The sequence below is a fragment of the Falco peregrinus genome, chromosome 5, assembly GCF_023634155.1.
Source record: "Falco peregrinus isolate bFalPer1 chromosome 5, bFalPer1.pri, whole genome shotgun sequence".
Taxonomy (NCBI): Eukaryota; Metazoa; Chordata; class Aves; order Falconiformes; family Falconidae; genus Falco; species Falco peregrinus.
In genome coordinates, this window is record NC_073725.1 from 113,744,024 (window position 1) to 113,770,158 (window position 26,135).

At 42.7% G+C, this 26,135-nt stretch overlaps 1 protein-coding gene across 4 annotated transcripts; it reads left to right on the forward strand.

Moving 5' to 3' along the window:
* The first annotated feature begins 1,845 nt into the window (after positions 1-1,845).
* Positions 1,846-24,304, forward strand: SHISA5 (shisa family member 5). Of its 4 annotated transcripts, none has more exons than XM_055806958.1 (6): positions 1,846-1,986; positions 4,157-4,325; positions 4,710-4,784; positions 18,077-18,192; positions 19,258-19,473; positions 21,074-24,304. In XM_055806958.1, the coding sequence occupies exons 1-6, from the start codon at positions 1,935-1,937 to the stop codon at positions 21,151-21,153; spliced, it is 708 nt and encodes a 235-aa protein (XP_055662933.1). In that variant the 5' UTR covers positions 1,846-1,934; the 3' UTR covers positions 21,154-24,304. The 4 variants fall into 4 exon arrangements, with proteins under 4 accessions (XP_055662933.1, XP_055662934.1, XP_013158136.3 ...); XM_013302682.3 differs by lacking the exon at positions 1,846-1,986 and adding an exon at positions 2,055-2,413; XM_055806959.1 differs by lacking the exon at positions 4,710-4,784.
* The last annotated feature ends 1,831 nt before the right edge of the window (positions 24,305-26,135 follow it).

Genomic DNA, 26,135 nt, shown 5'->3' on the forward strand with positions numbered 1-26,135 from the left:
GTATTAATTCACTACTTTCCATGGGCAGGCAGGTGTTCAGTCATCTCCAGGAAAGCTGGGCTTCATCACATGTAACGGTTACTTGGGAAGACAAATGCCATAATGCCAAATGTCCCCCCTTCCTTCTTCTTTTTCCCCAGCTTATATACTTAGCATGACATCATATGGTATGGAATACCTCTTTGGCTAGTTTGGCTCAGCTGTCCTGGCTGTGTCGCCTCCCAATTTCCCCTGCCCCTCCAGCCTCTGGCTGGCAGGGCCCAAGAAACTGAAAAATCCTTGACTTAGTACAAACACTACCTAGCAACAACCAAAAACATCAGCCTGTTATCAACATTGTTCTCACAGCAAATCCAGAACACAGCACTGCACCAGCTGCTAAGAAGAAAATTAACCCTGTCCCAGCTGAAACCAGAACAGACAGGTATAGTTTATGCTGGGTAAAAAGCTGGCGGGTCAGCCAAGCCCAAAGAGCGGTAGTAAATGGAGTTGCATCCAGCTGGCGGCTGCTCACCAGTGTGTTCCCCAGGGCTCAATATTGGGGCCAGGTCTGTTTAGTATCTTCATTGATGATCTGGACAAGGGGATCTAGTGTACCCTCAGAAAGTTTACAGACAACACTATGTTGGGTGGGGCGTGTGGATGTGCTTTAGGGCAGGAAGGCTCTGCAGAGGGATCTGGAAAAGCTGGATCGATGGGCCGAGGCCAACTGTAGGTCATTCAACAGGGCTCAGTGCCAGGTCCTGCAGCTGGGTCTAACAACATTACCCAATGCTACAGCCCCGGGGCAGAGCGGCTGGGAACTGCCTGGGGGGAAAGGGCCTGGGGGGTTGGTCAACAGCCACCTGAACATGAGCCAGCAGTGTGCCGGGTGGCCAGGGAGGCCAACAGCATCCTGGCGGGTATCTGAAACAGTGTGGCCAGCAGGACCAGGGCAGTGACCGTCCCCCTGCGCTCGGCGCTGGTGCGGCCGCCCCTCGAATCCTGTGCTCGGTTTTGGGCCCCTCACTGCAAGACAGACACTGAGGGGCTGGAGCGTGTCCAGAGACGGGCAGCGGAGCTGGGGAAGGGGCTGGGGCACAAGTCCTGTGAGGAGCAGCTGAGGGAACGGGGGGTGTTCAGCCGGGAGAGGAGGGGGCTCAGGGGGGACCTTATCGCTCCCTGCAATGACCGCTGTGGGCGGGTGTGGGGATGTGTGTGTGTCTTCTCCCAGGTGACAAGTGACAGGACAAGAGGAAATGGCCTCAAGCTGCTCCAGGGGAGGTGTAGATGGGATGTTAGGAAAAACTTCTTCACAGAAAAGGTGGTCAAACATGGGAACAGGCTGCCCAGGGAGGTGGTGGAGTCACTGTCCCCAGAGGTGTTTAAAAGACACACAGATGCGGTGCTGAGGGACATGGTTTAGTGACGGACTTGGCAGTCCTGCAATAAGTTGGCCTTGATGATCTCAAAAGTCAGAATCTAAATGATTCTGAGTTTCTAAAAAGGATTTTGTGGCTTCTACTGCAAGAAGGAAGCCTTCAGTTAGCAGAGAGCAGACATGCTGGGGAGCTGGGGAATGCCCTTTGGCTACCGGGCCAGCGCTGTGCAGAGGTTCCAGCTGAGGAGCCATCTTGACAGCAGAGAGCTGGGTGAGGACATGGCAGGGATGTGAGTGGAGGGCACCGGCCTCGCAGCAGGCCTCATCCGAGGCCCAAACGCAGCAGCCCTAGGCTCACCCCCACACAGCCCAGGGTGACGCTCCATGGCCGCTCCCCAGGAGCCACCGACCGCCTCAGCGCTTTCCCGCCCTTTGCGTCCCCCACGCGCCGCCCTGCCCGCCCCGCCCGCCCCCCGCCCTGCCCGCTGCTCCGCCCGCGGCCGCGAGGCGCCGCCCAGGGGTGCCGGAGTCCCGGCGGGCCGCCCGCCCGCCCCGGGGGGAAGCAGCGGTGGGCATGGCGACGTGGCGGGGCGCTCTCGGTCTCCTCTGCCTGCTGCTGGCAGCCGGTGAGTGCGGGAGGCGGCTGAGGGGCAGGGGATGCCGGGGGTGGAAGCGAGGGCGTCGGCGGTCCTCAAGGAGTATTGGCGGGCTGCGGCGGCTCCTGCCGGCCTCCTCCGTGGCCGAGGCTGCTCCCCCCGGGGGGGCCCTGCCGAACCCCCAGCATGGGGGAGCCCCGGCTTTGAGCAGAGACCCCTCAGCTCAGCTCCTGCCCACGTTGGGGCTGGGGCCCGTGGTTTTGCGAGGTCCGTGGGCGCGGGCGGGAGGAACCCACAGCTGAACAGCGGCTATTTGCCGTGTGGGCGCACTAGCGAAAAGTGGAGCGGAAAGGAAATCTCGTTGTGATACGGGTGTGTTGTCCGACGGCAGCAGTAGGTGCCTCAGCACTGGCTCTGTGGACCCACCTCATGAACGCTGTCTACCGGCAAACCCAAGGTGAGACTGTTGGGGGAGAAACGTACCACAAAGCCGCTGCTGGTCGTTCTTGATGCATCCCTTTAAAAATCTTCACTTTTACGCCCCCAGCATGGAAAACTTCAGCCTTTTAGGGCAAGATAATGTAAATACTTAGGTGTTAAGTGATGATACTGCACAAGCGGCACTGCTTATATTGACTCATTTGATAACTGAGTTCATACATAGCCATCACATGCTAACATTGATAACTTGGTTTTTTTCAGCTGCCCTATGTGTAACTATTCTGTTTAAAGGATGGAGGATGTGGGCTTCCCCAACTTTGTCATGTGATGTGAAAAAGCAGATGTGAAAAAGCAGATGTGATCATAGGACTTAGCAAGTGAAGTCTCTGAAATGGTGGAACGCTCTCGATACTGTATGCATCAGTGGCATCACATTATCTGGTGGATCAAATTTTTCACAGACGTGCAGGGAAGGTGAATGTGATCTTTAGTGGATATGCAAGAGGACATGTAACTTGGTCAGAGTAGTGAAGGATCACAGTTTGTCTGAGGGCTACGCTAAAGCATGGTTGAAATGGTAAAGAGTTTTATCTGTAAGTACTTTGAAGGGCAAGCACCAGGAAAAGGGTTCTTTGAGGTGGCTCACAGTGATTTTTTTCAAATGGCACAGTTTAAATACTCCAGGAAGTACCCCTTACTTTTCTTCTGAAGGAATGTGATTTGTTGTCTTTGCCTCATCTTGTTTGCTTTCTCTGAGCAATTACACCTGAAGTAATTTGAGCTTCTCAGAGTGTTGTTTAGGGGCAAAATATCAGGGTATGTCTTGCTAATGTAGTATGTGATAATGTGATAGGAAGGAAAATGAGGAATAGAAACCAACTGAATGCAGCATTTATCACTGAAAACTGTAATGATGCTCTTGCTAAAGCTTTTTCTTGGGAAGCACTTTTTATTTAAGCTTTGAGAAGTATTTTTATGTGGCAGTTGGAAGCTTTTTAATGTGCTGTTCTTATGTTGCAGTCATTTAGGCTTGAGAGAGAAAACAAGCTGGTATGTTAAGGAATGCATCAACCCAGTGCAATGATGAAAAGCATGGGATATCCCCTAAGAAATCCATCCTAGTGCGTGAACATCGCCATTTCCTTACCGTTGTATCTGTACTAGTTGATGCCTGCAGTAGGAGGACAGCACTTAACTGATTTTAGTCCTAGGAATCTCTGTTCTATGACATCTCTATTTTATGCCATGGGTTAACTGGATTAGGATTTTCCATAAAGTAAACAAAGCAACAGGTAGAGACAACCAAGTCACATAGAAATCTAAACCCATGGTGAATGTGGTTGTGTTGCATCTGTTGCATCGAGTCAAATACCTAAACAGTCTTAGGGTTTGTGTGGGCTTTTTAGTGTATCTGGCTGGTCGCATTGCTCTTTGAGTCTTTACAGTAATTTAGTAGCTACTAGCAGGTGTAGTGAAGAGAGTGTCACCAGACAGAGCATCTTTAAAGTGTATTTGCATGCAGTTTAGTCCTTTTTGTGTGTGTGGACAGTCAGGAAGAGCTACTTGATGAAGATGAGATACTCTGTGTGTGGGAGTAAGTATTTGCCTTTGCTGTACTCCAAAGGAAACAACTGATTTGTAGGACCTAATGAAAAAAGTTGAAAAATTTAAATGTCAGCCTAAGTGTGGTCAGTATGAGAAAGAGACGTTCTGTGATTAATTCTTTAGTTACTAACTATTGGATTTTAACTTTTTTCAGTTTTGGGTGAGGATTGTCAGGCATATATTGATCATCGTGGCAAGGCACACCCTGCAAAATCCTGTCCCAACTTCTGCTGTGGAGATTGCGTGCATCAATACTGTTGCTCTAATGCCTTCTTAAAATTTGATGAAGAACAACAATTTCAGTGTTACCTGCTTGATGGAAGGTATGAGGCAAACCGAATATACACAGCACATTCTAATTCTATCACTGGATGACAAAAATACAGTTTGACCATTAAAAACTTACAATGGGACCTTTCAGCTCTACATCTGGCTTGATCAGGGATCTATGCTAATGCATGTTAACTTACCTGTAAAATGGGAACGTTGAGGTGGACAAATTGATGTATGCACTGGTCTGTGTTTTTTGAGCATTGCCAAATATTTTTACCCTGTTTAATTTTCCTTTGAGGATGACAAAATTAATCTCTCTTTTTATTGGATATTACCTTTCATAAACATCTGGACTTTCTCTATATAAAAAAGAATATATAATAAAATAACCTAAGTAATAAATTCAATTTTTGAGATGAATTCTCTTACTACAGGACCTCTGGCTCAAGCAACGTAAATTATATGCAGTTTTTTTCGGACCCTGATTATTACATTTCTTCTGGCCCCAGGTAAGCTCTGCAAAATCTCAGCTTTTAAAGTGATACTTACTTAGAGGTTCTTCATTGTGTTATCAGTATGTGCTGGTAGAATATGTAAACAGAAATACATCTTTGTGCGTTAGGAATGTGTTGTACTCAAACTCCATGTATGTGTCATGATACTTGAAGTAGGAGTGGGAGGAAGAGGTTAGGTCGTGACAATTGCTGTGCTTAATAGTTCATGCTTTTACTCCTGGACAGGAGGTTGTCTGTTAGCAAAGCATTAGCACACGTGTGCTTGGTAACTCTTAGGTACTGACAGCTGAAGTCCATAGCTGCTCAGTAAGAGAAGGTGCTTTTGTTTGAAGTATCTCCGTGCTTTTTAGCATCTTTTGCACTTTACTTGTTATCAGTGCGTCTTGTGCTCTTTCAACCTCGGGCAAAATGAATTCTTTTAAATCTATGCGTTGCGCTGGTGATCACAAGAGTCCTGCAGTAAAACGTTTCTACTCTTCGTGTCGTGGAAGACTACAGAGAGGACAGGGGTTAGTTCTGAGCCGGGAAGCTGTGACCGCTGTGTGTTTGCCTGGTGAACCCGGCGGGGCTGGCGGAGGGGCGGTAGTGCCGCAGGCGGCCGGCGGGAGGCGCTGCGCGCACGGCGGGGCCACGCCGCCCGCCCCGGCGGAAGGTGCGCGGGAGCCCCCGGCCGTGGCTGCGGCGCCCTTTAAGGGGCGGGGGGCGGGGAGAGGGCGGGGCGCCGCGGGGCGGGGGCGGGGAGAGGGCGGGGCGCCGCGGGGCGGGGGCGGGGAGAGGGCGGGGCGCCGCGGGGCGGGGGCGGGGCCTGGTGGCAGGCGCGGGGCGAGCGGCGGCGGCGAGCATGGGGTAAGCGGGCGCGGCGGAGCGGAGCGGGGCGGGAAGGGCCTCGCCGTGCGGCTGTGGCAGGCGCGGCCGCCCGGGCCGGGTCTCCCGCCTGGCGACTCGGTAGCCTTCAGCGGGCGGAGCCGTGGCGGCGGCGCCCCCACCTCCCGGGAACGGCGTGGTGCGGCGGATGCTCGGGGCCGTGCTGGGTCTGGCGTAGCCGAGTGGAGCCGCCCGGGTTGCGCAACCTACAGCTGCATCTTTCCGCGTCCGGTGCGCGGGGCAGGCGGTCTGGCCAGGGGCACCGGTGGCCGCGCTGGTGAACGCCAGCGCATCGATGCGAGGAGCGTAAATGAATGTCTTGGATCCTTGATCCCTCTTGACCCGATAGCATTCCTCAAGGAAGGAGTCGGTGTACGCACTGCCCTGGCGGAGGGATGCCCCTCTTTGCTAGGCTGATGGAGCTGCCTTACGTATCTTCACATGCGTGGTTCGAGTACCGCAGGTGTGAGCCTCATCTTGCAGTCATCGTTCGCTCTTGTTGCATTTTTGGTAGAAAGATATGAGAAAAATCCTTCCATTTCCCACCTTTGCAGCTGCAGAGATACTGAATCTCCTGGAGTAATAAGGTTTAAATGTGAAGAATGTAGTAAATACGGGCTTTTCCATGCCAACAAGTATAGTTATTTAAAAGCATAGAAAATGAAAGAATATAGTCTTTAAAAAAAACAAACAAACAAACAACAACCAAACAAAACAACCTCCTACACAACTGCTAAAGGAATCGTAAGCAAGGCCCGCAGTCCACGAAGGTGCGTTTGTAAATGACAGAAAACATTAAGTAAACAGCAGCTAGGTTGCCTTAATTATCTTTCTTTTTAATATTTCACCTTGAGAAAAGGGGTGAGGTTGTTTGGTTTTTTTCCACCCCTTCAATTGCATTACAACTTTGAAAAATTAGTGTTGTGCAAAGGCCTAGACTTAACATTGAGCTTACTTTCTGGTAGGCAGTTTTAATTTTAATAGAAAGAGGGTAATTATTCACAGAAATACTGCCCTTGAAAAGCCACCCGGATGTGACTCCAGAGGAAAACCACATCCCAGAACTTTCCAAACTGACTAATGACTAAGTGTCCAATTTAGGGTGTTTCAGCATTGGGAACTGAAGTGAGTAGGCCTTTCTGTGACTGCAGTCAGTGGGACACCAAGTATATCTCAGTTTCATTACAGTTTGCCCAGGTGTTTTTGTGGTGTGTGGGGTTTTGTTTTGGGTTGGTTTGGGTTTTTTTAACCAAGCAGTAAGCTCTGTTCTTTCTGGAATAGTAGTCCCTGGTTTGTGCCTGCAAGGTATACTCAACCTTATTGCTCCATGCCAATTTCTTTTAAAAAAGACAAGTTTTACATTGCTTCATGATGCTCGACTATGTTTATTTAATACTGTGTGGAGAGGGGGGCTGATGTCAGTTGAGATACTTCTTTGTATCTCCAGCAAGATGAGCGTAGTCCTTAAGCAGTTTATAATGGGAGGAGAGGCAGTGAAGGGCAGCTTCCTTTAGTGCCCTGTTCTTGTGAGTTGTGAATGCTGCTTTTGAGCTGCCCTTCAAAAGGAGGAGGTGATGCTTTGTTTCCTGGCATTAGAGGTCAGAAAGCATTTAGTTCCTCATTCTTGCATTGGGCTTATTCCTAGATCAAGTTACCACTCTGGCACATTGTTCAAAAATCCTGGCTTTTTAACCTAATTTTACCTCTCTGAGGGCTTGTCACAAACGGCACATGGACTTGCCACTGGGCAGAGTGAGCTGGGGTGTCTCTTCTCCCTCCTTGGAAAACCTGCCACAATTAGTTTCTGGTTCTGTGGACAGTGCTAGGGAAGGGTCTAGCTGAGTTTTTAGTGTACTTTTGCTTCCCCCCCGGTTATTCTGTAGTCTGCTGCAGAAGTGCAAGGAAAGCACCAGGTTTTAGTAGGTTTCTGCTGCAGAAGTGCAAGGAAAGCACCAGGTTTTAGTAGGTTTCTTTTTATTAGTATACTTTAATGTTACTATCTTTCATTATTTAATATTGAGTATCGGGTGCTGTTGTGGCAGATGTGCAGGGCACTTTGGGCAGCCCTATTAAGCATAGTTCACAGTGCAGGCAGTTCATATCCTGTAATCTTCTTTTGGATGTTTCAAAGAATAGATTACATTGCTTTAGAGTATCTTTTTTGCTTCCCAGAGCACTGCATTTGGAAACAAATGTAAGCATTTTTGGAAAAGTATAAAGGTCAGCATTAACTCGGATTCAGTCGTTTTCCATTGTTGATCAATCCTTAAAGATCATTCGGAGCTTTTAAATCAGAGCATTGGTATAGGTTTCGTACCACTGAACATGTTAAATTTTGCTACCATTTTTCCTTGCTTGCAAGATGACCATATGCAATTTCTGCTGCTAGTGAATGCATTGTAGCAAGGATTTACTACTGGAAGGTGTTTCACTTTATCTTTTCCCCTCTTAATTTGATTACTGAATTTTCCCCTGTTCTGGGTTCAAAGATTGATCATGAGTAGTAAGGTTAATTTAGTTGTTCTTCCCCTTCCATTCTGCAGTACACAATACTGTTGCTTTAAGAAACTGCACAAAAAGCACAGCACAGATTCACTGGAACAGCAGTTGTCATAATTTGCACCGGTTACATGGTTATTTAGCCTTGGTATGCCAATTTTCCAATAGTGACCCTTACTGGAAAAGGAAATTAGATGACTTGCATCCACCATTCAACTAATTGTGAAATATTTGAGTGTTTAAGGAGGTGGAGCAATTCAGAACATCTGTATCAGAGTTACAGAAGAAAATAATGTAATTGGGGCAGCTGCTATCAGTCTTTCTAAACAGGAATAAAACTTCAAATTGTCTTTGTTAATTGGATGGATTCTGTCTCTGAATTAACTTCTGCCTTGGAAGTTACAGCAGATTGTGTAACAGATACAGTAATGCTTAAGAAAAGGCTCTTCCTCCTTCCGTGATGAGAAGAGGGAGGCGGGATGACAGTCTTCCTGGAAAGCCTTGGCTGGCAGAGACAGAACAGCCTTGTTAGACTGGGATACGCTCATTTAAGTTTTGTCATGGGCTGATCAATGTGTTGTCTTGGACCTCGTTATCCTTTTCTGAAACGGGGAACATCCATGTCATTCTGCCTGCCTTTGATTGATATGCAGCATCTGCAATAGTCTGCTACATGCATAAGTTGGCAGTAAATTTCTAACTGTGGAAGATACGATTATCCTAATTTGCTGTCTCTCAATTTAGATGTTTTCAAGCTTATGTTTTCACCACAGACAAGGTGAAAATTGCTGTGGTGCAAACTGTACTCCATTTATCTTCCTGCTCCTCCTCCTCTCCTGTCATTACCAGGGACTTCAGTTTACACTTCATGGTGTGTTTGGATGCGCCAGCATCTGCAATAGGTTGTCAATGATAAGAAAATAAATTATGAAGATTAGTCCTTGGAAAAGAACTTATAGAAAAGTAAATTTCTTTAAGCAGTCTCTTTAACAAGCAGAGATTGTCTTTTCCAGTACTGGTCCTTACTATTTTCTGTAATAAAAGAGTCAAAGTGCGTACAGAGCCTGTTCTGTGAGGCTTGCAGCCAGGCACAGGCTAATCTCAGCAAGGAATGTAAGCCTCTTGTCTAGAAACAATTGAGATTTGGATTTGAAGCTATTTCATTTTTTTCTTTGCTTTTTACTAGCCTGAAAACTAAATAGAAGCTCATACAACTTGTAACTTGCATTAAAAAGAGTGTTTGGGTTTGTGTTCACTGTGTTAGCAGTAAAGAAGCTGCTTAAAGCTGACAAAGCAGTTTTGAGTTGCCATTAATGAATTCTTAGTTGCCTGCTTCAGGCAGTAGGCTTAATGCTCATGCAGGTTCATTTACACTGAAACCAACATGGAAGGAGAGATTGAAAAATGCTCTTCTGGCTCAAGAGACAGATGTGCATGGTTGGGTTAGCGTGCTCTTCTAACTACAGAAGGCTGTTTCATGGCAAAAAAAACCCAAGACAATCAGGCCTAAACATGCAAAGACACGGTAAGATTAATCGCTTGGATTATGTTCAGTAGTTAATTTTTCTGTGGGTGTGTACTCCATTGACTCTGTGTACTTAGGAGGGTAGAGTGTTTCCTCTCCTAACTCTGGGGCTTTGCTGTGCCTCTACACAGTGTAACTCTGGAAACAGTACATTTTTAACATACAGGTTGACTCTCTCCAGAGCTTGTCAAAGCAGCCACAGGCAGGGTAACCCTCAGAGAAGGGTCCTGTAACCCAAGAAACAGAGAATCCCTCCTTGAAAACATGGTTAAAAGACCGCGATTGTTATTTAGGTAGGATCTGTGAAAGTTTGAGCATGTGCACTCCAAAGGTAGCTCTGAACTGCCATTTCTTATACTTCTGTAAAATAGCCATAGCCTAAGGTGTAGCCAAATGTATTTGTGATAGATTGGTAGATGTATTATGGGAGGAGAAGAACAGATGTGTTGTTAGAGGAGGAGGAGAAAGTCCTTAAATTGCTTAGCCTTTTAAAACTGCAGTTGTAAGGTCTTCTGTGAAGTCAACAAATTAGTTTAATTTTTAATGGGATATTCCTCTCTGTTGACTAGCATGATCTCTGATTCTCAATTCCACTGAGAAGTAAACTTAAAAACCTCTTACCTTTTTTGTGTTGTGGAAGGCACTAGTCATGAAAGTAACTTTTGTGCTTTTTTTTTTTTTTTTTTTTAATGGAGGTCTCATTAATGATGAATACCATTTAAAAGGAGAAGTAGTGGTTGGCCAGATGTGACCTCCGCTGAAGAGGTCTGTTCTTATTTGTGCAGTGTTAGATTTTCCTTGCTGATCCACTTTGTGCTGCATGAGTAATACTTCTGCAGGAAGGGAGGGAGGCTGAGGCGGCATGTCAGTTCACAGTAGTATAGGGTAATTAATTTACCTAATTTAAACTTTGTTCCTGCCTGAACATTGTGTTTCTAACTTTTATATGTGTGATGACATACAAGTAATGTGGATAAAGAAAAAAGTGTGTTTCTCATAACAGCTGGGTTATATTGTAAGAAAAGCTGGTGGGTGTAACCTAGTCTAAACTTCCTTGGACTGCAGTTTCAGTGTCTTTGGGAAGTCACAGACTGTGATGCAATTTGCCAGAAAAAAAAAAAAAATTAAAAAAAAATTATTTAAAACTTTATAACTCTTTATCCTAGCTAGTTTCTAGTTAGTTGCTTAAATCTGCTTTCCAGAATTAGTATGGTATTGTGGCAGTGGCAAACTCATAGTATTGCACTTGTTTACGTGGGGAAAACTTTCTGTGGTACTTAATTATTTTTTTATTAAATTTGTTCTATTAATTCAGTTAATCATTTCAGAAGAATTCCTCCCATTGCCTTTATGTTAGTCCTAAATTTTAATTAGGGTAGGAGGTTACATCCTGTATCATTGAACTGGGATCCTAATGGTAGTAGGACAGGAACTGAATCACTTTGCCGTAAATATCTGTAATGTATCTATATTTTCTTTTTTGCCAGTAAAAGCGAATTTTAAATTTATTGTCTGTAGAAGCAAATGTCTTATTGTGGTTTTATCCTGAGGGTCCAATAGACTTGTCTGAAATTGTCTTGTGACCTGCATGAAGCTGCAGTGTTAATTCTTGTACTGTTGATGAAAGACTTTAGTCCCTCTGAATGCAGCTCTGACTTTTCCCTTTGTTATGTGTGTATTATTAAGGTACCAGTTACTTACAGAAATTATTCTCAGCTATACAAAGTGTATAATAGTAGCCCACAAAGTGTACAATAGTAGATTTCCTGGGAAGCTTTCCTGGAAAATTGTATTTTTAGTATGTGTTACGAAGGGATTTATGTACTAAATACATCTATTTACAAGTGAACTGTTTATAGACCAAGAGATGCTTATATGCATGTTCCATAATAACCTGTTGGATCTGGGCATCGGATGTCTGAGTAAAACCACAAACTGCAGGAAGTTCCCTCCCTGCTACTTTTTCATATGGGCTGTTTAAGAACTTGTGCTAAACCTGTTACGTGTTACTAGGGAAAAAAATAAATTGATAACTTAGTGTCTTTCAAAAAAGTAGTAATTAGGTTTACTTCTAGTAGGTCTTTGTGTATGAAAGTAGAGTTTATTATTTTGGGCTCAAAGTAACCCACATCAGCTTCTTATTTGAACAAATAGGAAAAGGACCCATTTAGTATGTATTTAGCAAACTTCTCAAAAGACTCTTGCATTCTTATTTTCTAGAATGCTTTTGCAGTTGCATGGCTCCTTGGCTTTTGATGGCATCGCTGTTGCTTCAGTAAGCCCGAGCTGGCTCGGCTGATGCTGAGGGTGCTGGGGTGGGCTTAGCTGGCTCTGGGCGGGTGCAGGTCGGGGTTGCCCAGACAGCAGGTTAGCAGAGGTGTATCGGAGATTGTGTCAGGGGGTTCCTGCAGTGGACTTCCCTCCTTATGAGTACCCAGAAAGAACTGTGGAAATCTGTGAATAAGTTTGTGGGTTTCAGTGGCAGTTCATCGGTGTTCATGCTCTAGAGCAGTTTAGCAGTTTACGGTTAGTGATGACTTGAGCTGCTACTGCACTGGCGGGTTAGCCAAAATGAGATGAAACCATTTTCATCACTTTAAGGAACTGTATGCGGGCAAGACCCTTGTGAAAGACACTCAACTGTTAACTTGAGTTAGCTTTTTGTCTGAAAGATCAACGCAGACAACAGTTCTGGTCCACACCTTGCTGTATTGTGTAGCTTAGAAAATCACTTAGGCATTACTCAAACCTGCCGGTGTGATGAAACTATCAACATTTCATAATTTTGAAACTGTGCTATTTAAGCTGCCTGTTGGGCACCACAGGAGTCACTGGGTCCTTGCTCAGACACTTGTAGAGATCTTGTGTCAGAGAGGTGGGCGCTGGGTGAGATGGCTGGAGCAGGCTGTGGCTGGCACCAGCAATTAGCCTGATTGCACCTGGACTGTGAGGCTTTACTCTATGGTGTATGTTTTGATTATCCCCATGTGCTGAAGCTCCTGTGGTCCGAAACCCAGCTGTGCTAAAATAGTCAGTCTATCAAGTGTTAAAGTCATCCTGATGTTTTCCTGTGAGCATTAACCTCGCAGGAGTTTGCTTTCTGTGTAATAGTAAATGGAGGGGTTTTTGAGTCGCTGGCAAAGTGGTTCTCGTGGTTTGAATCTTTGTGCTAAAGCATCAAACTGAGGAAGCATGTTGTTGGTAATGTTGTAAAAAACTATACCTCTGAAAGACTTTTGGGAAGTCATGTTCCTTTTTCTTTAAAAAAAGAAAAGTTTTTCCTTTATTTTCCTACTACGCTTTAGAGGCAGTATGTGGCACTGTATGGCTGTGACTACAGTGTTGGACTTCAGAAAGCATCTCAGTCTGGTGGCTTGTTTGGTCATGCTCTGTACCCGAGTCAGGGCAAGTCTGAACATTTACCATTCTGTCATGTTTCTGGGAACTCTGGAGTAGTAGAGAATATGTGTATACTCAATTTATTTAGACTTTTAGGAACAACCTAAATTATCTTAAGATTTTCCAGACCACCCTGTGTTACAACCATAACTCAGTATTTGTAAATGCTTGTTTTTAAAAGCAGCTGTGCTTTTGAAAAGGACCCTGCCAACATATTTCTTGAATCATGGAACAAATCTTGGAATAGATTAAAACTTGCGAAATAAATAGGCTGCTTAAACTAATTTTGCAGAACTAGGTGGTCTCGTTGTGGTTCATTTGGATGTTTTTTAATTTTAAAGACAAGATTTTTGCAGTGTGTCCCATTGCCATAAATGCATGGATATGTAAAAACTTTCTTTACAGCCTGGGTTATGAAATGTTGCCAACTTAAGTGATTCAAAGTATTATGGAGGTTTAAAAACATGTTGCTGGAACTGAAACTTGGATATTTTAAAAGGCCTTGAATACACTCAAAGCATTTTACTTTCTTTTTTTCCACTTGACGGTGTTTTAAGTTGGAGATCTCAGATATAAACAACTGCCTTGAGAATTAAATTCTACAAATAGTACTGTTTAGATCCCTGTTTTGATTCTCACATTTTAGTGTGTCCATTGTGTCTCATTCAGTACCAAAAGGGGTAAAACAGGCACTAATCGCCTAGCTCCCTTTATGTGAACTGGTACGTATTTTGAATAATTAGACGGCTTTAAAGGTGAGTCTGCTAAGGTATGCTCGTTACACATACAATTTAGGGCTTTCCAAAGGAGAGAGAATTAGGGTAGAAGTGGAATAGGGCAAGGAAGGAGAGAGGTGGTGGTAGGGAAGTGCAGGGAGTTGTCTCTTCATACTTTCCCCATGGATTTTATGAGAAGTTGCGGATCATTGTTCCTGCAGTAAAACTGCTGTTAGGTTTGACTTTGTTTTCTATTAAATTACTGGCAGAGTTTAGCTTTTATGTGAAGAGAAAGAAGCAGGAAATGGCAGTGAATGAGCTCAAGCTGTTTATAACAGTGTGTGCTTTATTTAAAGACTATGGTATATGTAATGTGGGAATCTGGAAACCAGTGTTGAAACTGTGATGCCAGCAGAGCATTCTGGTCTGGTGCAGTGGCCACCCTGATCTCTGCCCTCTGAAGTTTGTTTACAGAATGCGGGGGGTAAGGTGTGTTTTTTGGCTTGAGTTTTGGTGTTTGGTGGTTTTTTTGGGTTTTTTTTTTCCCCCTTGGTTAACCATTCAGGGGAAGAATCTTAAGTTACAAACCCTATTCTGGTCTTTCATTTATGTATAATGCTAACAGTTGGTAATTACATTGCTATTTAATGTGAATATATTTTTTTCCAAATCCTTTCAGAGTCTTTTTAGACAAACTGATCAAGTGAAAGCAATTAAATGAAGCAATAGTTGGGGTATAAGTTTTCTGGAGTTAACGCACTGCAAGAGCGTCTTTATATGGTATCTGGAATATTTTGTCTCCTGAAGCTTAGATGGTTCACAAAGTATGCTGAGCACCATTCCAGCCTTGTTTGAGTAACATCTGTTCATGGTAGACTTCCTGCAGTTTTTTCAATAGTTGTACTAGTGGGATATTACTGCACGTTCAAAACTGCTCAGGGCAGTACTCCTTGGGCAGTGAAAGGACAGGCATTATCATGATAGTAAGGTAGTGCTTGAGCATTCAGATATTCCAAAAGAGTATTGCTAGTTTTGATTATCAATAACAATAGTTAGGAAAAAAAATATTTTTTAAGAGCTCCAGTACTGAAAGCTGGTGTTGATGCTGCAAGTTGTAAGTTCGTAGCACTGGTTTGTTTTCTGTAAATGTCACGCTACTTCTGCTGTTTCAAGACACTAGTCTGCGTGAGCCCAAGCACTGGCAGGAAAGTTATCCTTCTGCTGTGAAGTAGGTGATAAAAATGCCTACAGTAATCCGGTTGCGTACACTCCTTAGAAGTCTCCAGGAAGAACTAACTCATGTCTGTTATTTCAGTTACTGGACTCTTAAGGCTTGTAATTTTGGTCTGTAGTAATCACACAGTATTTCAGCAGGTAGAACTGAATCACAGTGTTTACACACGCAGAGAACCTCACCTTAAAGTGGGTATACCTGGCACACCTGTACTTTAAATATGTGTATTTAGCTCTTTAAAACATGTATGCAAAATGTCATCATGCTGTGGTTGTGTCATTTTAGCAAACACGCAGACAAATGCTGAAAATGTGCAGGGTGTCTCTGACAACTTGGTGAAAATAAGGATATGGTGGGGTTTTTCCCCTGAGCTTTGCTTTTGTCGCTTTCCTCATTAGAGGTAGTAACTATGCAATGAGATACATGCTTCAGTGAGCAGAAAACTCGTATCAAAAATAAGCAAATGCAGCCCATGCTTCAATCTGACCAATGTTTTATCTGTTGGTGGCCAGCTTGGCTGCAGATGGGCTTGTGCTGTTTTCTCTCTTGTCGTATCAGAACTGAATTTGGTCGTGAAAGATAAGGGCTCTCTGCCAGTTTCCTGCTGTGCAGGTTTGTTTATGAGTAGATGTTTCTCCACTTTGTCTGTTTTCTCCATTTCCTAGGTTTCTTTGACTTTCCCCCGCACCCCCTAGCTTTTGCTAAGGAGGTTCACTGTGGAAGTGAAGAATTTTAGTTGTCTGTCAGGCCTAATCTCTTTTCTTGACACAAGAATGTCTTACCATAGTTCACTAGCAAAAATGTTGTTGGGTTGGTGGGTTTTTTTCCCATTCTTTACTGGGGAAAAAGCCCAAGGAAGAACCTAGAAGACTCTTCTCTTTGTTGTCTTTGCTAATATTGCTTGGTAATGATTGACTGTAGTGGAAATGTTCCCATTTCTGCATGAAAAAAAGCTCTCTCACTAGGGAAGTTAACAAGAGCAAGGAAAATGCTATTGGCACTCCACAAGTAGCAGTAATTGTAGTTAAGGTTAGTTGTCAGGTGTCCATAGTTGGTCACAGGCATTCATGCTGTTTCTCGTGAACATTGCAATCAAGGTGGCTAAGTCTGGTGTATGTATCCACTGTGCACAATTATCTTTTTCTTCTCCAGTGTATATATGAATTTATGTAATGAGCACTTAGTAAGCACCCTGTATAATTCATCTAAATTCCATAGGTCAGTCTTAAATCTAATCCATTTCTGCATACGCATGTATTCAGCCTGTGTTTTCAAAGTAATCTGATTTATGTTTGTTGTTGGCCTCGCGGACAGGAGGCAGCCTGTGTTTCAGGATGTGGCGTCATTGTGCATGTTTTACCCTCCACCCACTTGAAATTGCATTTGTGTCTTCCTTTTTATACCAGGCTTGAAAGAAATGGGATTTTTGGATAGAGATGAGCAGGCTGTGAACTTACTGTGCTGAAATGAAATTAATGCTTGTGAGGATGGAGGAAGCGCTTAAAAGCAGCATGCTTAGGAATGCCTTTACACGGGCAAGTCAGCATATGAAAAATGTTACCTTAAGGTGCAAATAAACGTAACAAAGCATTCATGTGTCTTCAAGTTTTGCAGCTGTGTTGCAGTCAGCATTTTGCTGCCCTGGCAGTGTTTCTGACATGGTTTCTGTGACTTCAGGGGGCTGCAGCTGTTCCTGCTTCCTGTTTTACATGAAAATGCTTAGGTGCAGTCACTATAGGCAATCCACAATATTAGAGTTAGTACTTGAGGAGTAAATCTGTAGCGTTACGCTTAATACTTCACAAAATCAGCGCACAACTTAAATGCAGTTAGATAAAATCGTTGCTCAGATTCCTGAAAGAGATTTGATCCAGGCTTTTTCTTCTAGCTGTTGCAGAAGCAGAATAAAACTGATGGAAACTCTCTTAAGGGGAAAAAATGCATTTCAAATTGAACCTGTTTCATTTATCAGTGCTTCAGTGCCACCTCACTGAGGCTTAAGTTGCTCTAGAAGACTAAGGTGAAGCCTTCCAAATTTGGACTAGGGATAGAGCACTTTACATTTTCTTAGTGATTTAACCTTCCTGTGTGGTTGATACTCAAAAACATTTTCATATTCGATGGCTGTTTGGTAGCCAAGCAAAAAGTGCTGGAGGTTCTAGAGATGTGTCACTTTGTTTAGAGCTGTTAACAGGAAACTGAGCAGGAAAAAACTAGGGAGTTCTGTAGCCAAGATCTCTAGGAAGAAGCAAAAACAGGATGGATATAAAACCAGCTCTCCACTTGTTATTTTAGAGTTTCTTGTTCATTAAAACTGACTTCCTCTAATTGTTCCCCAAACTGATGCATGGTGCATTTTTTTAAGAAATAAAATTGCTGGAGACTGGCTTCTATGGAACAAGTGCTTTAGTGATTTCAAGACAGTAGGAAACAGATCATGTGAATTAACACTAAAAAGGCAATTGTCACTTGGTGTGTAATGCTTTACAGTGATACTTTTTCTTCCCTTTGTGGTAAACAGAACTTAAAACCCATCAGCTTTGGAAGCTTTACGTCTGCCTCCATCATTTGTTGCTCATCACAGAGGTTACAGAGGTTAAAGCTGGTGTAATTTTTGGCTTTCCTGTACTAGGTTTTGGTGGTTCGGGCAGTGTTTCTGTCTCCCACAATGTAGCATAACATACTTGCTGCTGCAGTGAAGTTGTCAGAATTTCAAGTCTTCCAAACCGTGCAAAACGTGGCTTCTGAAACAACTGTTCACAAATGCCGAGGAACCTGCCAAGAATCTGCAGCATGGAGAGGTGTGCTCAGTACAGAGGTTGCCGCAGGATGGGGCCTGGGAGGCCTTACGAGTGTGCGAAGAACTTGCTGTCACCCCCAAAGTCTGGGGTCCCTCGTTTTGGCTTGCCTGTCTGCGTGTTCAGAGCAGTCAAGTACTGCTTGGAAAATTCAGTTATCAAACTTGTGTAGCAATGTGTTTGCTACAAAGATGGAAGAGGAATAAATTTGTGTGAAAGACTTACTACTTCTGGTGGTATCTTTCTTGCAGTTTTGGAACCCTTATTGCGATTGGAGTTGCTGTTTGTGGAGTGATTGTAGTTACTATTATTCTGTGCCTCACCTGTTCGTGTTGCTGTTTGTATAAAGCATGTCGAAAACCACGGCGTAAGTACCTGTATATTTATTTTCTTTTTCATGTCTTTGAATGAGACCTTCCCCCTCTGCCCTTCCCCCCCCCCGCCCCAGAAGATTGTGTTCCTATGAAAGGTGAAAATAACCTTGCCTTACCTCTCTGCTGCAGAAGTTGAAATACCTTAACATTAAAAATAAGCATTTAAGCTGGTTCAGGATGTGAAGTTGCAGAGCGATATTTTGGAATATTTTCTAAGCATTTGGAAGTTCCCTTTCCCCACCCCAATGTGGGGAGTTTGAGGGGTGTGTTTTCTTCTTTGAGGTAAGCAGGGAATAGGATTAAATTTTAAATTTTTCTTAGTCTCTTAAACATATACCTGAAAAATACGCCAAAGGCCCAGGACTGCAACAGTGCAATCTTGAGCGAAGTCTAGAATTGTAGCATAAAGTGGAAGAAGATCTCAAAGAAATTACTGCAGTTCATTAGAAAGTGTTAGTGCTCCCTTATTTCTATAAGAGATCGAACCAACGATCCACCATCAGCTCCTACGAAAATGAATGACATAATGTGGATTTTTCTTTTCTGACTTATTTGAAGAAAGATGTACTAACACATGTATGTATTAGTGTATAGACAATGTACAAAAGGAAACTCATTTGGGCAGTCGTGGTAGGAAGCTCCTTGCCTAAGAAAGGAGATCTTTATCACCTTAATCTTTAAAAAGCAAGTAACATTTAAAAATATGCAGTTTTTCCAGTCTTACACTAAATGATAGGTGACTTGGCTGCAGGGTTGAGTTCCTGGGTTTTGAGGAGTCAGAGAAAAAAATTCTTTGCTCTTTGTGTTGAAGAACAAGGAGATAAGTTGGCTGCTGTCCCAGTACATGAAGGCTCACGTTACTACTGAGATCAGTGGAAGGGTATTTAGAGGCATACATTTAGTTCTAAATCTTTTGTGGAGCTTCAAAAGGAAATTACTCAGATTTTGAAGTGAGAAATTGATCTTAAGAGACAATGTTTTTTACATTAGTGTTGTTGGCTGCCCCAGGTGATCTAGAACCACCCAGCACTAACCGTGTTTCTTTTGCTTGTTTGTAGCTGTTGTGACCACCACTTCCACGACAGTGGTTCAGGCTCCCTACCCCCAACAACAGGGAGTGCCACCCAGCTACCCAGTAGCCCCGTATCAAGGATATCAGCCTGTGGCTATCCAGCCGCAGCCAGGAATGCCGGTAGCACCGTACCCTACGCAGTATCCTCCCCCTTATCCCATGCAGCCATCAGGACCCCCAGCTTATCATGAAACAGTGGCAGGTAAGGCGGCGCTGAGTGTTTCTTCATCTCTTAAATAGCCAGATACAGTTGCTTTGGAGCCAGTCTTGTATTATTTACATTTAACGTTTTCTATGACTATATGTACATGTAAACTAATTCTGTAAAACACTAGTTATGCTGTAATAGACCCTTGCTGAAATCTCCCCATCACCATTTCTGTGTTAAGCGTTGCAAGAGGAGGTGTAGCTGGAACTGTATCGGCAAAGTTTGGTGGTATGTGGGTCTGTCAGTGGATCCAGTAGAATGTTTTACTAAATCAACTGAAATTTCGTATTAAAATCAAAGTCTGATTAACATACATATCGTAGTTGGGTCTTTCTACATACCCTTTCTAATCTGATATTTGCTATATGTTTCAATCTATACACAGATGACATTTTCTAGTAGTTCATCACCGTACTTAGAGAATACCAAGTCTCTGATCAACTTCAGACAAGTTTGTGGATGACTAGCAGTTAGAATTAGCAGAATCTTTTTTTCTTCTGCTTTCCTTCTTTCACAGCATTGTTTTCATGCCACTTTACTATAAACTCTGAAGAAGTTTACAACAGTAAAACCCTGTGGGTTTTATGGGATTACCCCAAACTGCTTTGGCTTCATCTGTATCATGTGAGGGAGCCAATAACCTAGTCATCGTGCTTCTCTTACTCTCTGTGTTTCTGAAACTGTTGCTGCTTTGTTAGTTCTTAGAATACTTTTTTTCTGGGAAAATCTTGAAGCACTTTCCATGTTGCCAGCTGAGAATGCCTCAAAATGGGAGCGCTTTCCTGTATTTCTCTTGTCTATTAACCAAGGGGCAGTCTCTTAATTAGGTCACATGCAAGTGAGAGAATACCTGCTCTGTCACACAGGAGGCAAACCCACTTGCCTTACAAGATCAGCAAAGATAACCACACTTAACGGTTCTGGGATCCGATCAGGTGCTGTGTTATTTGAACTAACTTGTGCCATTTGACAGACCTGAAAATGAGTATGCCGCTTGAGAGCAGCTTGTCTCAGAGTACTGAAAAATAAGGATATCTTCTGAGTGGTATATATCCAGTATATAAGTCAAACTCCTTAATACATTCAGTAGCAGCAGGATACTTTTTTCCCTTTAATTTTTTAACTAACTCTGTGACACTTGCCAGGAAAGCGTTTTCCCTGAAGGAATCCTAAGATGCTTTCTCTAAACCTTTTTCTTTTGTCTAGCAGTTTGTTTTCACTTCTTGGCATACTATCAGGTATATTCTGTTCTTGGTGCATTTCTGACTTCCACTGCCTTTTTGGACCAGATCTGTTCCTTTTTTTTGGACTGTGTTCTCCCCTGAAGGCTAACCATGTGCTTGTGGCTGCCATAATGCAGATGTACACTTAAACATAAAAAATAAAGAACAATCCACAAGAACAAAGGTTTTTGTTATCTTAGTTTTGAAGTGTGGATGGCTTTATGTGTTAGCACAAACTGTTCACAAAACCGATTAAGATGCTAGGTAAGTCAAACCTCTTAACTGTGTGCTCAGAACAGAAGTTGCCATTATACATGTAAAATTCTCAGTGTAAATTTCACAAATCTTTTTTCTGTGTTTTGCTTTCACAGCTGGTGCTGGAGCACCTTACCCAATCAGCCAGCCCCCTTACAACCCTGCCTATGTGGATCCTCAGAAGCCCACCTATTGAAAAGATCTTCTACTATGCTTCCGCATACAAAACTTTTTAAAGTATAATTTGTGCTGTTTGCACCGTGCAACTGTAGTATATTTTTCTGGAAGACAGCAATCTTTTTGTCTAAGTAAAGTGAAAGTTAATTCAGTATCTTTTTTAAATGCTTTTGAGTACGAGGAAGGAGTATTTTTCTTGTGTAAGTTGTTAATTTATACCTCAAGCAAATACAAAAGGAGATTTTGTTCTATATACAATGAGAAAAGCGTGAAGGAGTACTTCAGAAATAAGAACCACAATAACATTTGCTGTGCAATAATTTTGAAAGGAATGGGTTAACGTGAGCATTATCAAACATCCAAAGCTGTGGCAGTCTTTTGCACAGTATTAAAACATAAAAACTTAATCTCTGAGAAACTACCTGATACATGTTATGTATGTTCTGCCTGTTCTGAAGCTACTATTGTTAGGTAAACTACAATATAATACATTTCATTTGCCATTCAAAAGGGAATTTTCCTTTTTTAAAACACATTTGCCTTCAGTAAGGGATAGCAAACTATGTTTAGTTGTCTTCGGACTAGTTGCATTTCTCTGTGCTAAATAACATGAGTTGATAATTTCCTTTTCTTTCCCATTTTTAAGGCTGAAAAATGGTGCCTTCATGGGGTGTTTTCTCAGGCCATTTTACTTTATAGCTAGAAATTAACAACAAAATCAAACTCTCTGCCACTTAGTAGAACAAGCAGATCAAAAGCTGAAAAGCTGAGAATTCTTCATAAAGATTATTGGACAAGTATTTGTTGTCCAAGTGTTATTGGACAAACTTAATAAAACGTGTTGTTGATGACTTTGGAAGAAAAATTAGCACCTTGCTCATATGCAAAGCAGAAGTCCCTGCCAGTGTTCAGTCCTGCCTCATCATCATAGGGAAGGAATTTATTTTACAGGAGAGATGGGATGTCAGAAATAGGTTGGGATTTTTAAATGCTTAGGGTTTGGCACTGTTTGTCTCTAGTGGGAACTGTAGACGGCAGGAACCTAGGAATGATGGATCTTTATAAACTCAGTCTGCATTTGAATAATAATATTCAGGGGGGGATAAGAAATCCCAGCCCAACACACAGTAGATATTAAACCTCACTTTTGTCTTCAACATTCCCATAAAGCTGAGCAGAGAATGAGAAGTCAGGGAAAGGAAGAGTGGTAGGATTTGATCACAGGGAGGTAGTGCATTTTCAAGAAGGTAGTGCTCGCTGTCATGAAATATCTTGAGACATCCTCATGACTGTTAACAGTGTTTGCAGGGCTTTTGGTTCTGTAAGCTTGTACTGATCAGCCATGATCTTTTAAGTGTCCTCTACAATTCTGTCTTTTCTAACATCAAAATACAATTTGTTATGCCTCAGCAGAGCTCTCTAGTCTGTTGTATGTGTCACTGTGGCATAGTTAGTGAAATAATTATGACATATCTCATACCCTTGTTCTACTTTTTTTAGGGAGGCCTTTAAGCCATTTGTCTTGTGGTTCTGCATTTGGGGTATATTGCTGTTTGCAAAACATTGGTGGTGGCATTGTTTTACCTCACGATGGATGGAAACTGCTGCTGTCAAAGGCAGTCTTTTTTTTTTTTTTTCCCCTGATTTTTAAAGTCTGTTTCAGGGTTATTCCGATTCTTTTTTCAAGAAAGTCTTCAGGGCATTTCAGCAGAAACTTGTAGAAAGTTTTTAGCATTGGGATTCAACAACCTGTGGCCCTCTGGTACACCTCGAGAATGCTGAAGTTAATGCATGAAAAGGGGCCAAGGGGCACTGACAGGCCGTGCGTACCCTGTGGCTGTGTGTTCCTCCTCTTTCCTGCCTTGTAAACGGAGAAACTGGGCAATGCTTCATTATACTGGTAGGAGTTACGTGACAGCAAACAAAAATGCACAGTGTCTCCTGTATGGAGGATGAAGTGTTTCCCCAGAAACCTGGAAATTTTATGCATGGAAGGGCAGTGAAGAACTGCAGAGTAATTCCCTTGCTATATATAGATCCTACCCCTGTGTGTGTGTTCATGTGGAAGGAGGACTGTTGCAGCACCTGTATTAGCCGTCTGCCGGGATGGAGTCTGGCCAGTGCGATGCAGCCAGCGAGCCCAGCTGCCGTGCAGCACTTGGAGCACAGGTACAGTGTTCTAGTGTTGGGCTTCGTGAGGCTGTTACTCTGCACTGCTTTTCCTTTTCTCCATCTTACGTGACAAAGCATGCAGTTCGTGGCAGTGTTGGTAGGGTTATGTTTTGGTTATGAGAGGAAAATCTGCAATTTCGTGAGAAGCTGGCTCGGTCATCTGCCATCATCCCTAAGGAAAAGATAGTAGGAAAGTAAAGGGGCAACAATAACAGGTCCCAAAATCCGAAGTTTTGGTGTAGATGTTGTACAGACCAAATAAATTGTCCTGAATACCCCTGTATGTGGAGTGTTGGGAGGAGATAAGGGATGGGGTTAAGGAGCCTGAAAATTTACACCTTTCCTTCAGTGAATGTATGCTAATGATAACTATATGGAAGTGAAGAGATGAATCGTTAATATACAAGGAACTACTTCAGTAGTAGTAGTACTACTTCAGTTACAAAACTCACTGAAAGAAGAGAAAGTGTTCCACTTCATAACTGGAGCACTTAATCAGATTTTTTTCCTTAGTGTATTAATCATCGTTCACAGTAAGGCATAGGACCAGATTTTATTTGGTTGTTGCCATGCAACTGGTTGAAACTTGTTTTCATGTAGTTAAGAGAATGGGATGGTTATAGAAAAGGTGGAGAAGTTGACCCATAAACTTTTAGTTCAAGCACTGCTGATGTGTCAGTCCAAGTAGGTGTTGCCTTCATAACAAACTAGTTATCCACAGTGCCGTAGGGGAGAGGGAATGGAATTAAAATTTTAAACATTGAAAGAGTATTTGTTAATTTTTTTTTAATTCTGGAGGTGCTTTTGTTTTAGAAATGTTCTGTGAAATTAAATACAGTAGAATGTTCTGTTGTGCTGAATTGACTAGATAATCATTGTTGATTTTATTACATACTCTAACCTAGCTTTGTATGTTGTTTGTAGTTTAAACGTAAGTATTGAAAAGAAATGGCACAAACTCTATGCACCTTTGTAATAAATGCAGTGTTTGAAGTATATGCTACCAGTCTTGTTTTCTGAGCCTCAATCTGACTGTTATTTAGGAGTGTAACTGCAAAGCTGCATTTTCCATCATGGTGTTTGACATGGTGTTCCTAAGTGTACTTTAAGTCACTTTGTATCGTGACTATCACTTTTGGTAGTGGAGACTGAAGCCTAATCAAAATTATAGGTCACAACATAAAGCAAGGACAATATAAGCTCCTGAATGCTGTTCTGACAGTATGCTTCAAAGCCAGTCTTAAAGGATTGCTTCTAAAGCCTTGTCTGGCCTACGGAGTAAGTTAAATGTATGAAGTTTGAATGTATTAGCTAATGACTCCGAAGACATTTGAGAAATCTAGTGTAGACAAGATGGTAGACTTCAAAGAAGTCTATAATTTGATTAAATATCTTCTTGACATGTATTTTGACTTGTGTGTTGAACATCATGCCTCGTTTATCAACTTGACTAATTCAGTGTGTAGTAACTGATGCTTTCTGCTCTGTGTGAAAACATTTTTGCTGGTGTTTTTGTGTATTTTCAATAGTTTGAAAAACATGCTTCAGAAAGGTATTCATGCCCTAGACTCTTTAGTCTTGCACTCGAAAATATTTGAGCAAGTCAAGAATGCTTTCTGTAAGACACCAAGTAGTACTGAATTTTGGTTGAGGGTGTTCAGTATATAATCATTATTACCTTGAATTGCCAGTTAAGTTTCCAATGTAGGATTTAAAAGGATGTGGGGGAGGGAGAAACAAACAAAAAACCCTACACACACACCCCCCTTCTTTTGAAATAATCGGGTAGTTTTGTAGTGTTACCTTGTTACTTGTTAAGAGTTTCATCTGTAGGCTGATAATGTGTTGCAGGAGAGAAACAGATCATTTCACTTACGATTTTATTTCACATTTTCTCAACAGAATTTCTATTAGTTAACTGGGGACAGCAGACAAAAAGTACGCTCCTAAATACATAACAGTAGAAAAAAAATAGAATGTTTGGGCTAGAAATTACACCAGGAAATTGCAGTTACTTCTGATGGTTTTGTTGCCACTACTTTTTAGTCCATCTGATTTTCTTTTCTCATTACTTTTTAGCAGGTGCATGTGTGCAGCATGGCCGAGTTTGAGAAGTGAGAGGCGGAGAAGCCTCCTTCTGTTCAGAGAAGATCTGTGTGCCTTCCTTCTCCCTACACACAAGTCTGAGGAACAGGAGCTCGTGCTTTTTTTAAAACCTTGAGATTTCCTTTAACAAGCACATAGGGATTCAAAGGTATCTTCACCCTCTAACATTGTAGGAAAATGTTGCGTAGGACAGCAGTGAAATAAAAAGCTGAGAGCCCGGAGTTAGGTGAGGAGTACTGCTGGTTATGTTTTCATAATGTTTAATCAGAAGTTGTTTGTGGTAGTGTGGTTTTTTTCCTAGAACAAAACTTGTCATGTGTCTTAATACCCATGGCAGGGCTGCATGGAGGAGCTGGACGCAACGGAGGGAAAAACTTCAGCGATTGTTGCCAAACAAGCAATTCTCTCCTTGGTGGGGGTCCCTGTCCCCGTCCCGTCCCCCCAAGTACAGAAACATCATACCTGCCTAGATTTGATGCTAACTTGCCAGGTTTGCTTTTGTCAGGGGTCTGGGGCCAGTTTTTTCCCTTCTCGTTACTATTTGACCTCATCTCCTCGTTAGTGTATCCTGCATCACAGGAACCTGGTCAGATTTACAGCTTTTAAGCAAGCTGTACAGGAGAGGAAAAAAAGTACCAGAGTGAAACCTGATAGGTGAGATGAAACTGAAGAAAATAGGTTATTTTCTCCTTTTCAAGAGCTCAGGCCTATGCATTGATGGAG

Bases quoted from the DNA above. Each gene is read 5' to 3' on its own strand.
- SHISA5 (XM_055806958.1), top strand. From the start codon at position 1,935: ATGGCGACGTGGCGGGGCGCTCTCGGTCTCCTCTGCCTGCTGCTGGCA. The intron at 18,193-19,257 runs GTAAGTACCTGT...GCTTGTTTGTAG, and splicing joins AGCATGTCGAAAACCACGGC to CTGTTGTGACCACCACTTCC. The intron at 19,474-21,073 runs GTAAGGCGGCGC...TTGCTTTCACAG, and splicing joins TTATCATGAAACAGTGGCAG to CTGGTGCTGGAGCACCTTAC.